Raw genomic sequence first — 16,680 nt, forward strand, 5'->3', positions numbered from 1 at the left:
ACTTCCAACAAGACTCTTCCTTTGGTGTCAGAGAAGGTTGCAGACCTCCAACATGCTGTGCTGGCTGTATCCAAGGATCTTCAGAGCACAGTGCTACCCCCACCCAGTTCATCAGTGCCTTCGCACCAGCAAGTTTCTGCTGGAAAAAGCTCAGTTGTGAGATAATCAGAGAGTGTAACATACAAGAAATTCTCACTGCATCAGTATTTCTTACAACCAAAGATAAAGCAGATTTAGAGTAAGAAGATATTACTGTGACCAGCAGAAGAAGTTCAAGCTGGCACAACAGGCACACAGAGCAGCTCTTTGCAATGAAGAAAAATGGAGTTTTCCAAACCAGAGATAAGTGAGCAGTCTCTGGAATCAGGAGCAGACAAGGCTAAGTCTAAAGGTGAGACTCCCCAAAACCCTCACTCAGAAAGAGGACTTCTAAGTTTGGGCTGAACAGCACAGAGATGAGACCAGCTCATGCCAGCACCAAGTCCTGAGCTCCACACACCAAACAGAAATGTGCAAACTCAAAGCGACTAGGCGAATGCAGAAAAGGAGATCAGAGCCAAGGAGTGAATCCTACGGAGGTGCAGGCAGGAGGACCCAGAGGAAATCACACAGCACATTACAGCCGTGGATCTCAGAACGTTTTACAAACGTTCATTAACCCTTCGTGCTACAGGACTCACAAGTGTTCATTCCCTGTGAAGTGCAGGAGGAGCCTGCCAAGGGTCCTGCACCACAAATCACTACCAGTGCCCAGCAGACAAAGCAGCAGTTCAGTTCTGTGTGCTGACCAGGCACACTCACACCTTACCTTTCATCTTAAGATCACACAGTAGAATTAAGCTTATGGTCATCCTGGAAAAGAAGCAAACATGGTTTCCGAGCGCATCTGCTATCTTGAGACAAAGATGGAGATGGGCCTGAGTATATTCCTTCCTTAGAATAGGCAACAACTGCCTTCCAGCACTTCAGGAATACTTAATAGAATTTCTGTTTCCATTTGCTTATTTTTCTTTTTTTCCAGCTTATCTCTTTTTCAGACTGTAACCTCGTGAGGCAAAGACCAAATTAAGTCTGAAGAATTCTGTTTGTCAGGGGAAAAATGAAGATAGCCCCACAAAACAGTTCATTTATATTTTGGACAAAACAATACTATCACCCAAGTAATCACTACCCAGAAATGTATAATAAAATACATCACAGAGATGTGGTACTGATCATCTGACCATGTGACAAGACAACAGAAAAAAAAGGGTTCAGTAGCAATTCAACTGAAAAGTACTCCTAACACATGGAAAGCTGGAACTGTGTTGTTAGTGGAAGATGTCCCCAAATACACCTTTGGTCCCACATGAAATTAAATTGACTTCAAGAGTTTTTGTTTTTCCTGGTGCTGTCATTGAAAAGATGAGTCGAAGGGGAACAAAACTGTGCTGAGGCAAATAGACCACAGAGACGGCAAAGAGTCACTGGGGCTTAAAGAAAAAAAAAAAAAGCCATAAGAGTTTATTTTAGTAACACAGGTTAGGAATGTTAATACAGACATCTATCTCCACACAAATACATATAATGATTTTTCACGTTGACAGCATCTGTTTAAAGATTATTTCTATGGATGTTCGCCAAAGGTTTGGAGAAGTGTTGTTTGGCCCTGCAAGTCACTATTATGGAGACAGACCACACTCTTTTGGGTTATTTGGTGTATATGACAACACAGAAGTGATTTTTGCAAGGCTGGCTCTGGCTTTCTAATTAACTCTACTCTCCCCAAGGCAAAGCTGACATCTGCCAGTGCCAGTCCTTCATTTGGTCAAATCTTTTCCAGATCTAATGTTGGCAAGCAGCAAACTCTCATCTTGCTGCTTTCCTCTTAAAGCGTTTCTTTCCTCTGCCTTTCACCTATGAACAAAGGGGAAACCTAAACCACTCAGCTACTTTAATGCTGCTGATCTGCTGAAGTGTTCCATCACTCTCAAGAACAAGTAAATCTAATAAGCAAAGCAATGCCAGCCATCTGGTGTGATAGTAACCCTTTCCAAATAAACATTTTCCAAGACTGATTTTTCCATTAGGTTCTTGATCTCTTTGGCATGAACTGCTCTGACTTTAGTGAACTGAAATATGAAGCACACTACCTCTTAAGGAAGAAAAAGTCTTTGCATACAACACAAAGTTATTGCTGAAAAGCATTGATGGCTTTCCACGTGTGTATGTGTAATGCATACACAGGCAACCTCTGCCAGATGCAGGAGCATCCAGAAAGGAGCTGTGCATCACAAATCGACAAGTGCAAGGAGCAATGAGAAATATCCAAGCTACTGAGACACATTCTGTGGCTGAAGTAGCTGGATTTGACTCTTTCTATCCCTCTGAAATTTTAGATGTCATATCTGCATGCACAAGCTGGCAGAAGCAAAGGAACCTTTTGGAACCTGAGCATCAGCTTTGAGAGGAAGACCATGAAGGACTGCCCCTCTTTTCTTTTGGGACTCACAGTGGTGATGTGCAATACTCAGAAGAGTATTTCTGCTACCTTGATAAGGTGGGATAGGGCCACAGCTAGAATTTTGAGCACAGTGGCAAATAATTACTCTGTGTTGACATTTGTTTGGTAAGATAATGAGAGTGGGAATTACCAGGTCTGATCAGTTCAATGGCTAACGTCAAGCAAAAGTAGCAGGCTGGGTCAGGGCCCTTCATTGTGGACAATGAATCACTAACCAGCCTAGAGATATTTCCTTGCATTAGTCAGAAGCAAGCCTGAAGAAAAAGAGTTTATTTCCCCTCTGTTTTTCATTTTCTATTTGTGGTTAGCCTTGAAAAACTAATAAACATGTAGTGTGTCTACCGCATAATTCTATGTTTGCTTGCACGTATAGTAGCTGTAGGGAGCAAACACCATCACTCATAACAACAGACCTTAAATCAAACAGACAGCCCTCTGTCTGCACTGAAGTAATCATTTTTTCTCCTGTGACAATTTTCAGCCCCTAATAAATTAGAAATCAATCATAAAGACGAAAACAGAACAGAAAAATATGTGTTGGCTAAAATACGTGTGTGCTTATATACACAGATTTAATACAGGGTGAAAATCTTTCCACAATTCATTCATTCTAGATGCTTTCCAACTGTGAAGTCACACCCCAAATCCTCTCCCACTGCAGTGAGTCCATTCACACTGCAGAACGCTCCTGGAATTACACCAGTGTATTTCTGAACACATATATCGATACTCAAACTCTCTTTAATGATTAAAAAACTGCTGGTTTTAAATTGCCCGTGGGTCCAATGCCAGTCTAACAGCCTGCCATTCAAATGACTTTTACTTAAACTTAAACCAAAAGCCCATAACAAGGCTATCCTTGTCTAAATACCCTTTCTCATTTCCAGAACTTCTCTCCCTCCATCACTCATGAGCCCAAATAACACGCGACAGGTCACATTAAGCCCCTGTGTGACAGCCCTGAGACAATTTGTCACACAGCCGCAATTCCTCTGTTCAATGAGTTCTTAATGACTATTAGGAAAGGCCTCTCGAAATCAATCTGAAGCCTTATAAACACTCCTCAATAAACTGCTTTTCAAATAAATGCTTTTGCTTTCGTGGCCAGGGAGATGCAGGGCTGTGTTGGTTATCTAAGCAGCTGTCACAAACAGCAAGGAGCAGATACAAACATCCCCAAAGACAGGTCCAGCACCTGTGCTGAATCACCAGCTAAACCTGCATGGTACAGCAGGCTGTGCAGGATACAGAAACATGAACAAAAGCAGACCCAGTGCCTGAGCTCATGGAGGGATGTGATTCAGCCAAGATGCTGCTGTTGTTATCTTCAGTTTGCAGATTAAAAGTGCTGCATACTTATGCACACTGTCCCGAAGTTCTACAACGTGTTATGAGGTGGACTGGCTGGTGCGAGAGCCTAAAGATGAGATACAGAACAATTTGTTCCAGAGTCCTGGTTTGTGTCCATCGCATCTCTTAGGGGCATTGGGTGAAATTACTGCTAGCTGACATCAACAGCACTCCCTCCCAAGATGTTTCTGATGTACAAAAGTGACTCGATAACCACACACATTGGTCTCAGTGCAGATTAGCAGCAAGCAGCTGAGAGAGGACTCCGTTGTACCTGGTGTGACATACTCCTTGTTAACCGCCCCATGCGTTGGAGGCTGAACTACATGATGAATGCATCAGAGGGGAAAAAACTCACACTCAAAAATTAAACTGTTTGTGCTGTTGTGGGGGTAGCATTCTCTAGAGACAGTTAGAGGAGAAATCTAAACAAAAATACAACCTGCTGAGAGAAAAAAGGGACCAAAGGCAGCTGGTTTGATGGGTGAAGATACTACCCTGGGTGTTTCTGTTCTGTGTGATGTAATACAGCATACACATGCTCCTAATAAGACCAATAACTAAAATCTCTCAGTTCTGAAAATAGCTCTGTTGTGCCTCAGTTTCCCCTACAATAACATTAACATTTGTCCACAGCTCCGATGTGTTTTGAAATTTAATGTGTAGATCAGAAAAGCAACATTAACTCAATTGTCCATTTGCAACACTTGTCAAGGCCTATAGTAACACTCACTGAAACAAAATAAATATAACTATAGCAATAGAAGACAGTGGTTGCAAATACTGCTGTACATTTATTTAAGCAGACAACAAAGCATCAGCACGCAGTTCCAGTACTTCTACCCCTTCACTCAATAGAGCTGGAAGGAGGCAAAGCCTTAATCACCCTGTTAGAAGGAGAAGGTCTGCAGGTGCCTAATTTAGCAAGAAAGGATTACATTCTGTGCTCATGACACTGATACAAGTAACACAGATTACAAGGGACTGCTGCCACACAAAGAAAATGCCAAGTTGCTCACAGCTGCTACTACTATCGGAATTTGGTGTAGGCTGTCTAGCAAGGAAGGGGGAAAACAAAGAGCAAAGCTGGATGTTTAACCAGTCCCCAGCTGAACGTATTCATCAAGCGAAATACCTGAAATGTCTGCAGTGTTAAAGACAGCATCCTGACCTTGGCTTTAATGCTGACTGCCTTAAGACACAATGTATGCCCCTGACTCGTGCAAGAGGGCTAACAACAATGAAGCTTGTTATACACAAAAAAAAACAAACACCTATAATAAAGTCATTGGTTGAGTTTTATGCAGTATTTAACACTGTCTATGCATAAAGGCTGCATCTGAAATCAGTGCTCATATCTTACACAATTTAACCTGCCCTTCTCCTAGACTGCTCTCAGTGGAGAGCTGAGCAGTAAGAACAGCATAGGATTTTCTCTCTCTACCTCTTCCAGGCACATACACTCTTTGCCAGAGAAGTGTATAGCAATTTTCACCCCCTGGATTTCTGCTTTCAGAGTTATAATCTGAGATTGCTTTAGAAAAACATACAGAGGAATTAAACCGTAGACTTAGTGGGCTGTTCCAGGAATATTTCGTTCCTGACAGCTTCCTGTGAAGTAATTGAAAACCCAGGATAGCTGTGTCTTGTATTGTCACGCTAGGATGTGCTGGATTTAAGTGTTACTGCACATGGTCCCATCAGCGGGGGGGGTGGGGAACTCTGATGGCCATAGCGCTGCTCTGCCGCCAGGAGGCGCTATCGGGGCGCCCCGCCCGGACCCGCATGGACGCAGGGGAGACGGAGCGCGAGGCTGGGGGAGCGAAGGCAGCTGCTTTCTGCACTGCGGTCTAAGCTTCAGCTGGGGGACAAAACCTCCCTGCTGGCTCCACTTAGGCAGGAGACAGAACCCGAAGCGGGGTCAGCCCCGACGGCGGGATGGGGCTCGGGAGCTTGGCCAAGGGAACACAGTCCTACCTGCAAGCTGCTTTTTGCATAAAGGAACGGGCAGGATATGCAGTGCTTTTTTATTTCTCACCAGGGCCTGTGATAGCTGGAAGGATGTGTGAGGAGGAAAAATAAAATGCTGGGAAGTGCAGATGGCTGCAGGTATGCTGAGCTATGTGAGTAAAATGAGCGTCACAAAGGAGGTGAAGCTGGGGGTGACCTCTGCTGTCTCTTAAACACGCTCCTGAACAGCTCCTGTGGAAGAGGCAGACTACAAGCAGCCCTCCTGGAAAGCAGTCCCTCTGAAGGCTGCTGCATGCACCTTGGGGAGCAGGCTTAAATAAGACAGTGAGGGCAGGGCTGGAACAAAAGGAGGGAGAAACCAAAGTGCCTCATAAGAAGCAGGACCGTAAAAGAGGATTCAGTAGAAGAGAGATGGTACTTTCTCTCGCCCCAAGGTTGAGCCAGTAGGTGCCTCCCCAGGAGAGAGGGAAGGACTGTTCACAGGGTGCTCCTTTTCCCTTGGCAAAACAGCAAGTGCATCTGCTAATGAATAGAACCCTTAGAAAAAGCAAGGAATTTTTTCCTTGCTGCAAATATTCAGAGAAGCAGAGACGTTTTTGTTGTTTTCTTTTTCTTCTCCCCCTGTTTGGGATTCTTTCATTTGTGATTTCTAATCATCATTCCACTCTTCTTTCCCCGCTTTTCTTCAGCCCACATTTGTGAGCCGCCCCCTGGGCTTGGCACCCCTCCAGACCCAATGAACTCTAGGAAGGCTTTTTCTCTCCCTTCCCCACCACCACCACCTTCTCCTCTCTATTCAAACTGAACTTGTGGACAAAATAAACGCTGGCACTGGGTTATTGTCCTTCCCCTCCCCATCACAGGCTTCTGAGAGAGGATTAAACTAATCTCACACATTGACTTGCTCGCGGGTGCTGGCCTGGACTCCTGCCATGCAACAAAATGGCATAAAGTGTAATGTCCCAGCAGCAAGCTTCTGCAGTAACTTCCTATGCAAAGGCAGCAAAACACCCGATAGAGGAGTGGGTGGCTCTATACCGTGCAACGTCAACACATGCACCATATTTGAGACACTACCTTGATTTAAAAGAAAAAAAGCAAAAAAATACAAGAACTTAGAAGCTTCGTGGAATGGACAGTCCACCCAAGCTAGTGCTTCTGTATTGGCTCATTTGCTAATTATTACAGAAGCAAAGAATACCAGAAGTTGTGTGCGATGGGAGGGAGGCTGCAGGAAGCAGGACAGCCTGGGATTTGTTTGGACTCTCTTCCCATCTCTTCTGTACACAGATGATCAGCATCCACAGCAACCTCCTGCAGACTAACAGCACCCACTTGCAAGGAGTCTAGCATCAGCTGGTTTCTGAGTGTTTCACAAAGGAATACAATCATCACTGCTGCTGTTTGGCAGGAGAAACTGAGGTACCAACAAATACAGAGACTCCTGCAAGCTCACACTGGTAAACAAATGGGTTTGTTTTACTTCAGTGCTTTAGTTGCTTGAAAATGCCAATTCACTGCTAACACCTCAGAAAGGATACTGATAAGACTCATCTACTTGGATAGTTCTAATGAAATAAAGCTGTGAGCTGCATGTATAACTCCATCACACTTCTCTGACCTGCACAAAGCTACTCCTGTACAAGGTACCAAAATGTTCAACAGACATCAAGGCCCCAGCTCACTAATGTGTTGAAATATGCCTTTGAGGCCTATAACTTGAGAGTATGACTTGGTTTTTATGAAGGTTAAGCAGCTTTTAAAGTGTTGGTGTTTTAAATTGGTAGAATTAACTCAACCTTGAGACTTTCCAGTGAGACAGGTAAGAATGAAATACAGAAATGCAGAGAGAACTCCAGGCTGTGCTGTGTCTGTGCTGCAGCAAAGGCTTAGCTAGCCTAAAGCCCATCTGTGTGCTAAATCACCCTGGTGGCACTGAGTCAGGAACTGTGTTTACTTCTCGTTCTGTCAAAGATTATCTCTATATCCTTCAACAGGACATTTAACCTCTCTCTGTGCTACAATTTCTCATTCCTATGTCAAGATAATACAGTTAATTACATCTTCATATCCCGTTCACCACTAACCTCTGTGAGCAAGCTGGCAGTAGGGGAAAGATTGCTGGGATGAAATAACAGTAGAAAAATGGAAGACGCAAGATGTAACCAAGGGGTGAAGTCCCTTCTGGCCCATCTCAATCAGCAAGTACTACAGGTACGCATTCACATTCCTGCCTCAGATTCTCAGTTGGTGACTGAACAGCTCTGCAAGAAAAAGGAGCAAGTGTACAGAAACAATGCACAGACAGCAAACAATTCCAGTCACAAACATGCTGGCACAAACGTCTAGGTGGTTTGTCAGCGAGCAATTAAATCCTGTGCTGAATGAAAACGTTCAAAATGCATCACATTGTGACTCTAAATAGCCTCTTGTTGGGAAGGTTGGTATCACTGCCAAATTGTGCTTGGGTAAACTCTGTCTTTACTACTGTTGGGATTTGCTGAATGTCCATCAGGCAGTTGCATCACACACTGAATTGTTTGGCATTACCTCATGCCTTAGGGGGAAGACAGAAGAAAATAAACTAGCAGCTTGTTTTCTCCAGTTACTTATTTATTTATTTTGGGTATATTTTAATTGCTTTTGTTGAGTAAGGGCTATATATATATATATATTTTTTTTTTTTTATTTTTTTTTTTTTTTGTCATTTTTACTCCCAAGCAAAGAGTAACTTGAGTATATATGGGAATTAAAAAAAGAAAAAAAAAAAGGAGGTAAGGAAAGTACTTTGGGAAGCATAAGTGGGTTTGTGGAAGGCAGAAGAGAAAAGGAAAAACGTGAGTCAAAGGATTAAACCCAAATTCCAGTCTGGGAGTTTTTAATGAAGATGGAATACTGACTAGTTGAGCAAATTAAGCTTTTTCAAGGGGGTCTGGGGAAGCGATTGGTTTCCATCCAAGCAGAAAATGTCATTCTTCCCCATCAGTACTAGTGAAAATAAGAAAAGAGAGACAAAAACACCCCCAGCTCTACTCTGAGAAATGTGAAAAGATGGGAGAGCAGACAAGGACAAACAAGCAATTAAAAAGAAATTGCTTCTCCCTCCCTTCACAACTTCTTCTTTCTTCCCAAAAGAAAGTGGAAAAAATTGATTAGGGGGACAAAAAGAGGAAGGACCAAAGAACTGCATCACGTGCAATGCCATGTGAAACAGACACTGCTGGGTGTATGCAGGGTGTGTGCAAAAGTGTGCAGGGGCAGCAATGGGGCCATTCAGAGACCTTCAGGAATAGACCAAGCTCTACTTCTCTGCCTGTTTTGCTTGAACCTTCTTCCTGCCTCTGAAGCTTACTTTGATGATTACAGTTTCTCTGCCTAAATCAACCCTGGGAATTCACTGACAACCTGACATATTTTCATGTTCTTATTGTCTAATCAAGCCACCAGGCCAGAATTTATTTTTTTTTTTCCCTCCTCTAACATCTTTCTCTCTGTGGTTTCTCAGGACAACTGTTCCAGCAAAGCAAGCACACACTGACCAGCAGATACTCAGATCCTCTGCTGAAAGTCACTGCCTGCATATTAGGTCAGAAAGGGAGAAATGCGTCTTCATCTCTGTCACTGTACTAGGTAGTCAGACAGTCTATCAAATTTAGATTAATCAGTGGATTAATTAATATTATGCTGGTACACTGGCTAAAAAGTGCTTACATTTGTACACAATGTCCTATTAGCGTACAGAGTGCAGACTAGCTTTCTAAACTGTTGCTCTGGGATTCACATTGGAACTTCCCTTGGAGCCCAAAGCATAGCAGACACACAGAAAAGCACAGCGAGCACAAACACGATTTTTTTTTGCACTGGTACAGCGTGGTTTTGGTCCAAATAAAGAAGTAAAAATTTTGCATCAAATCTAGACTCACTTATGTGCCCAACAGTCCGCAATTTGCAGGGATTCATTCAGCTCTGGATGCAAATATGTCAAGCCACACCCAATCACCTGATATTTCAGTATTTAATAAAACTAGAGTATAATGTTATGAGAAAAATAGGTTAAGAGATTTTTTTTTTTAATATAGAAACCATAAGAACGCTCGCTATATTGGATGAGATTGAATATTGACCTAACCAAGTAGACTGGCCTCAGCAGTGACCACAGCAGCTGCTAGACAGACCACACGACACGTCTGATACTTCTACACTCAACCCATCTCCAACTATTTTCAGCTCAGACGCTTCCTGAGCCAGAGTGGTGCTTTCTATGTTTAGTAACCCTGACGGGATTTCTCTTTCCTGAACTTCTCCAGTCTTTTCTTGAACACGTGTAAAAATTAGCTGCTACAGCATCTTTTGGCAAGGAGACCCTCAGTTTCCAGTATATGAGCTTTTCTCCATGCTATTCATAATACTGGGTGGTGTTATATATCCTTGTCTGGCAGTTTGTAGGGTCAGCAAAATGCACATCCCCTCTATTTCAAAAACCATCCTAACTCTTCACATGTGGGGAAATCAGGACCAGCTCTTCTCCATATCCATATGATAAATGCCAACAATATAAACACAATACTGGAACTCACAGAACTCATTTTGCTGGAGGAGCTTGAAACTCTCTCCAGACATTCATTAATCCCACCATACATTAAAATTACATACATACCTGTGCAGCATTTGGACAATACAACCTACAACCAAGACAATTGTGAAATTTTCAGCAAAACACTATCAGAAACTGTATCAAAACCAACCAGGCTTTGTGAGAACCTTGAAAGTCATGTTTGTAAGCATTTGTTAGAGGTCGGCATGCTTCCAAGGAAACCTGAGAGAAAGTATTGCTGGTTTGAAGTACAGCCACTCAGAACTTTGATGAAAGTGAGAAATTTAAGACGTTTAGTCAAGCTCCACTTCAATATTTCAAACTCATGTGTGAATCCAAAAATGAAGTGACAGATTCTTTGCTAGAAACACATGGGCAATGTAAAAGAAAAAGCCAGATGAATTTCTACAAAGCATGATGGATGTTTTCAACATCACTCCTGTTTGACACATGCAACCAAGATACAAACCAGAAATAACTTTCTATAGTAATTTAACCAGAGCCAGAAGACTTCAGACAGCAACAGGGCTCCATCCTTCTCCCCCTCAGTCCTTTCATTTCACCACATTCTCTTTACACTGGGAGTTTTACGCTGGGAAATTCCTCAGACATAAGACATTACTGACACCAAATGTTTAGATGAGTCCTTGCACACAGCAATAAGAGAATATATTTTTACATCAGGCAAAATGCACAACCAAAACCACATTACAACCTATTTATCAGAGAACAGGCTGAACATTCATTACCACCAACTGAAACTTCCTGGATGATGTTTGAATCTTTATTATTTTTTCATGCATTCTTAAACGAAGCATTCATTACTGATTTTTGCTGGAGGAAACTCATATACCCACTTGAGATATTCACTTAATATATTATTGATTTACATAATTAAGTGATGTCCTTTTGCATACGTGCCTTCAGAATCCACTTGCAACTGACAGGCAGGCATTCCTGCACAGGTTTAAGGAGAGGTAGGGCAGTCAGCCTGCACTCGTCTTTCATTTTGCCTTTGAGTCTTCCACTCAGAAGGGCCAGCTTCAGTAACCCAAAGGCCCTGGGTAACCCAGAACAACGATGCTTCACCCGCATGTCCCAGGCTTTGGCTGGTACTACGGCAACAGCTGAGCCTGGCTGGGACATTTTCATTATACTCTCAGTGCTTGAAAACAAACAAATTTGTACAACGCACACAAACAGCCTTTTCTAATCTCTTTTAATGGCACTCCAAAGACCAGACTATCAATTGTCCACTGTGTTTTCAACAATTTACTAATGATAATTAAGGATGTCCAAAGTTTGCCAACTGTTTCAGCGCTCTATTCAACCAAGGAAGATAAGGGTTCGAGAGAAAAGCAAAAGAAATGAACTCGATCCAAAAGAAGGTGAGGAAACCACAAAGGCATAAAGATAGCAAAGGCAGAGTAAAATGTTTTCCTAACTGCACAGCGGATACACAGGGAGAGGTGATGCCAAAACCCTGGAAAGAAACTACAAAAGCAAGAAAGTGATTCTTTTTTCATTCTCTCTAAAGGATTCCATCCCAAAGAAGTTGCTTAGACAACAGCAATCCCCTACTATGCAATCTGTGCACGAGGAAAAACAAATTCATGCTGTAGTAAAACTGAGAGATCAAGAGCTGTTTTTCTCTAGAGAAATGAAATACTCCTTGAGTACCATTTCAGCAGGAAAGGACCATATTTCCTCTCCATATTGTAAGATACAAGGCATGCTGTTAGCACACGGGAAATGAAGAGTAATTGGAAGAACAGTTTCTGCTCAATTACAGTCCTGCGTAAAGCCCTGATTCACGGAATCACAGATTTGTTTGAGTCAGAAGGGACCTTTAAAGGTCATCTAGTCCAACTCCCCTGCAAAGAACAGGAATATCTACAGCTTCATCAGGTGCTCAGAGCCTGGTCCAAACAGAAAATGATTCCACAATTCTAGAGAATCATACAAGATAATTCAGTTTGACCACAAAAGCTATGATTTGCACAATTATTCTTAATGCATTCTACTGTGGCAATCTGAAAAAGCTGACAGACACCAATCTGTGGTACTTTTTTCCATATGTCAACAAATTTAGCAGGTAACCAAGAACACATCCGCTCCACTGCAAGACTGAACTCACTGTCTTTAAGGAAACACATCTGTATTTTCTGAAGGTAACTAGCTCTTGCAGCAGTTCCTCAGCATGATTCATTTTGATCACTTGATTTTTTAATAAACATTAAGACCTTAGCTGTGACCTCTTGGTATCCTTCAGTACGAGGATCTTAATATTTCTATTATTTTGTTGCATTTCTTTCAAACTTATCATTTGAGTGTGTGTCAATTTAGAGCAGCATGCCAATTTCCCTTACAGAGTGCAAATGAGGAAAACAAAGTATTTTGCACATAGAATCATACACAAAATACTTCAATTGTATTCCTTATTTCCTTAATCTTGCTTATTTTCCCCACAAAATGATTGAGATTTAAAAAAAATAAATCAGAGACCCTTTCAAAATGTTAATTTCAAACCTGACCATATTCTTGCTCTGCTTGCTCCTAATGCTTGAACTACTTCAAAAAAAAAACATATCCCTGTTTAATTTCAGATCGCAGCCATATTTTCTAAAAAAATCCACATTTGTGTGAAACACCAAACAAATAGCAGAAATACAGAAGTGTATGTAATGAAAACTTCTGTCCATAAATGCACATTTCCGATGCAACTCACTTTTACTGTCACTTATTTTACAGTACTTACGTTCATTTCGTAGATTTTATAATCAGTGCAACATAACCCAAAATTTATTTTGCATTTATAAAGTTTGCCTCGTTTACTAATAACCCAGGAAGAATTTCATGTGAATATTCACTGTTTTGATGTTAGACCTCTGAGGCTAATCTGTACTTGGTTCTGCAGTTCAGGCAACGCAGAAGCCAAACCATTACCAACACACTAAGCATTCCACATCCATCTCATATCCATTCTGACCAAGTGGAAATAACTCCACAAACCAGGGGAAACATAGTCCAAAACAGTCCTTGCTGAAAATACATCCGACTTGAAACATCAGGCTCGGCAGTGACAAATCAGGACATAAGGTGGCATTATTTCCCTTCCTTAACTATCTGCAGGGCCAGAGTCTAGATCTGCATGTCAACAGTGACACAGCCGTGCTATAAACAAGCTATTTAGTATGCTAGAAACAAAACAACAGGAGAAAAAGAAAACAACTAGGAGAAAATGAAGTCTGTTCTGAGTTGCATCCAGAATACTACACAAAGCCAAATCCTGACTCCTCCCCAGCTTAAAATTTTCCCCAAATTCCATGTGTCTGAAGTGTTCTGACCAAAAGCATTGTTGATGGTGCATTAACTATAGATGACTTCTTAAGGAACGCTTTGAAAAACTGGACTTCTCTGGCATCCTTGATTCAGCCAGCTGCGATCGCCTACACCATGAACTCATATCAGATTTGTATAGATATTTAGAAAAAGAAGTGAGAAAACAGTTGTAAAGGATGCAGAAGCTTGGGCTGCCATGAACATTCAGTTCATGCTGTTCAGCCCACCAAATAAAGACAGCTAGGATGTAGACCAAAAGCAGCATGTGAATACTCTTCCCATTCCAGGTATACACAGGGTCTTTCAACAGCTGGAAGCTGCTGCTCACAATGGAAAAAAAAAAAGGAAACTATAAAACACACCACTGATTAAAAACTGGAATTGACTTCAGACCCCCTCCCCGAGCAACTCAATCAAGGCAGATGCCTTTTGGGAAAGGACACTTTATTCATATACAGAACCTCACCCAGTACAAAGAGAACTAAGAAGAAAACTGCCAGAGCTGCATTGTGAGAAGCAAGATGGTTCTTTTTGGATTTAAAGATCTCTAGATACGTTACTTAAAAGAATAAAAAAGCTGTCTTTCTATCCCCAAAACAATATTTGTTGAAATATTGCTAAATATCGAGACGCTATCGATTCATTCACTTATCCTGATACTCTAATGTCTTTATTATGCATTTCATGTTAAATTCACAATTTAAGACCCAGGATTACATTCACTCAGGCCTACAGAGGAAACACCCATCACCTGTTAACACAAATAATTCAGTATTCTCTTCTGCAAATCTTGCATTACTTGAACACTGAGCCACTGGGTCCAGAAAAAGGCAAAAGTGGGAAGCACACACTGACCAACATCACTTAACTGAAACAAGGCACAGTCCAAGAGATGCCAAGTACAAAGTCAAATAAACACCTATCACCTATCATCCATTATTCATTCATTCTTGACAACTTTTGGATCTTCCTTTCCTCTTACCCCATGTTGCTGTAGCTCTGAAGGGTCTCTTTTATCAGGTTGGTTCCTGTCCTTCAGCAAGGGTATTATCTCCATGAAAATGCTTGGAGTGGGAATGGTTTGCTGTAAGACATAGCTTGATTTCATTTCATTCCATCACTAAGAGTCCCCTGACACAGTTATTAATCATGTCCTCTCAGTGCACTGAACTGTCTGCAGATGAAACTCCACATTCCCTACCAGGGTTCCCCAAGTACAACACGGAATTTGTTTCATCTTTGTGTAATGAAGAAGTGGAACACATTAGGGGAATGAATTAACCCCAACTCCAGGTTTATAAAGGTGTCCCTGCTCTGTTTAATTAAATGTGTCTTAAAATCTCCTAATCCCAAACTAAAGACTTAATAATGTGCAGGAACCTCCTTTTCCTTACAGTATATTGCTTTAATCTGCTGACAGCTTAATATTGAAATAAACTTACTGCTCCTCTACCTGACCTGGCCAGTACAAAGACAAAAACCCACATGACTGAGACCAGCTTCCCTTAGGAAAGCAAGAGCACAGTGCATAAAGGATGCTATGTGACACTACTCTAAAAACATCTTAATGTCACAAAGTAAGTGCCAAGGATTGTTCATAACCTTAAAAAAGCGAAAAGAAAAAAAAAAAAATCAGGAGTAAAGGTAAAACCAGGGTGAACAGAGTATGAAGATTCATTTTCTTCTTCTGGAGATACAGAGATCTGTCTTTTTAGTCTGAAGATGGCAAGCTCTGATTCATGGGTCTGTGGCATTACACATTCCTTTCAGAGCACCCTGAGGCACCAGACTATCCCAGGTTTCTGTGTTTCATAGCTCTGTTCAGGCTCTTTAAATTTAGTGGGAGAACTGATCTTGTGGCTCTTTAAAAACAACAAAAACAGACGCCCAAAAAAAACAAACCAAAACAAAAAAACCCTGCAGATTTGTTTCAGATTATTATCAGCAATAATCAGACCTAGACCAGAGCTTCCTTCCCTTCATAAAACACAGGTGTTTCAATTCAGGACTTTGGTGCCAGAACAGAAGGGTCCTGGAAGATTGATCTCAGCATCTGTTTTGTCCCAAAGGTATCAAACCATCAGCAGAACTTCAGAAGAAAGCTGATGGATCATGGAATGTCTCTATATAAGATCTTTAGGAGGCAATCATATCAAGAGAGCAGCAGTGTGATCCAGTGATGGAGAAGAAATGAGGAGGGTCCCTTCCAATCCAAGCCATTCTATGATTCTATGTATGGGAAGAAAGTCAGGCTATAAAGGCTGCCAGCCCACATGCAAAGTGATTCATGGGAAACAGACCAACTTCTATTGCTTTCTTTTCCATATCCATGATTATATCCATGTTCAAATGGAAATCACAACTTCAAGTGTTTCTCCCTTCCTAGAATCTCCTGTCACACTTTAGAGTGGGAAGGCAGGGAGAAATGTACAAGAATCAGACACAGCAAATGCTGCAGCCAAAGAATACATGCAACAGATGGACATGCTTTCTACTCTTTCTTTCCTTAAGAGGATTATTTCAACAGTGCCTGGCTGGCGTCAGCACCAGAGCTAAGCACCAGCAACAACGCCAGCCAGCCTTACTCTCCTGTCAAGGGGTTTCATTAAGAGTTTGGTTCCCTGTTGCTCTCATGGCAGCTTGCACGTGCTCACTAAATATCCCATGTTCACTCCCAAGGTATTTGCTGATACAGAAAACTCTTCCAGCCTCCTCCCAAGGACCCGAGGCCACACCACAAGTCATTGTCCTGCTGGGAAATATTCATTACACAAGGATCGGACAGAGGACTCAAGCTGAATGTGTATTATCTGAGAGGAAAAACCCTTACAAATGGACATCGTGCCCACTTCTTGGACAATGCCATCAGTCAGCAAGGAGTCCATGTAGGCCGAGTAGGTGAAGAAAACAGCAGTGAGCC

At 41.8% G+C, this 16,680-nt stretch overlaps 1 protein-coding gene across 1 annotated transcript in view; it reads right to left on the minus strand.

Moving 5' to 3' along the window:
• OSTN (osteocrin) overlaps positions 1–14,868 on the minus strand; it is a gene marked incomplete at both ends in the record, with an annotated part of 66,143 nt that extends 51,275 nt beyond the window's left edge. The window contains one exon of the mRNA XM_079539731.1: positions 14,743–14,868. Coding sequence (XP_079395857.1) covers positions 14,743–14,868 — 126 coding nt within the window. The remainder of the gene's footprint in view (positions 1–14,742) is intronic.
• Positions 14,869–16,680: the final 1,812 nt, after the last annotated feature.

Source organism: Tetrao urogallus, assembly GCF_951394365.1.
Source record: "Tetrao urogallus genome assembly, chromosome: 9".
NCBI lineage: Eukaryota > Metazoa > Chordata > Aves > Galliformes > Phasianidae > Tetrao > Tetrao urogallus.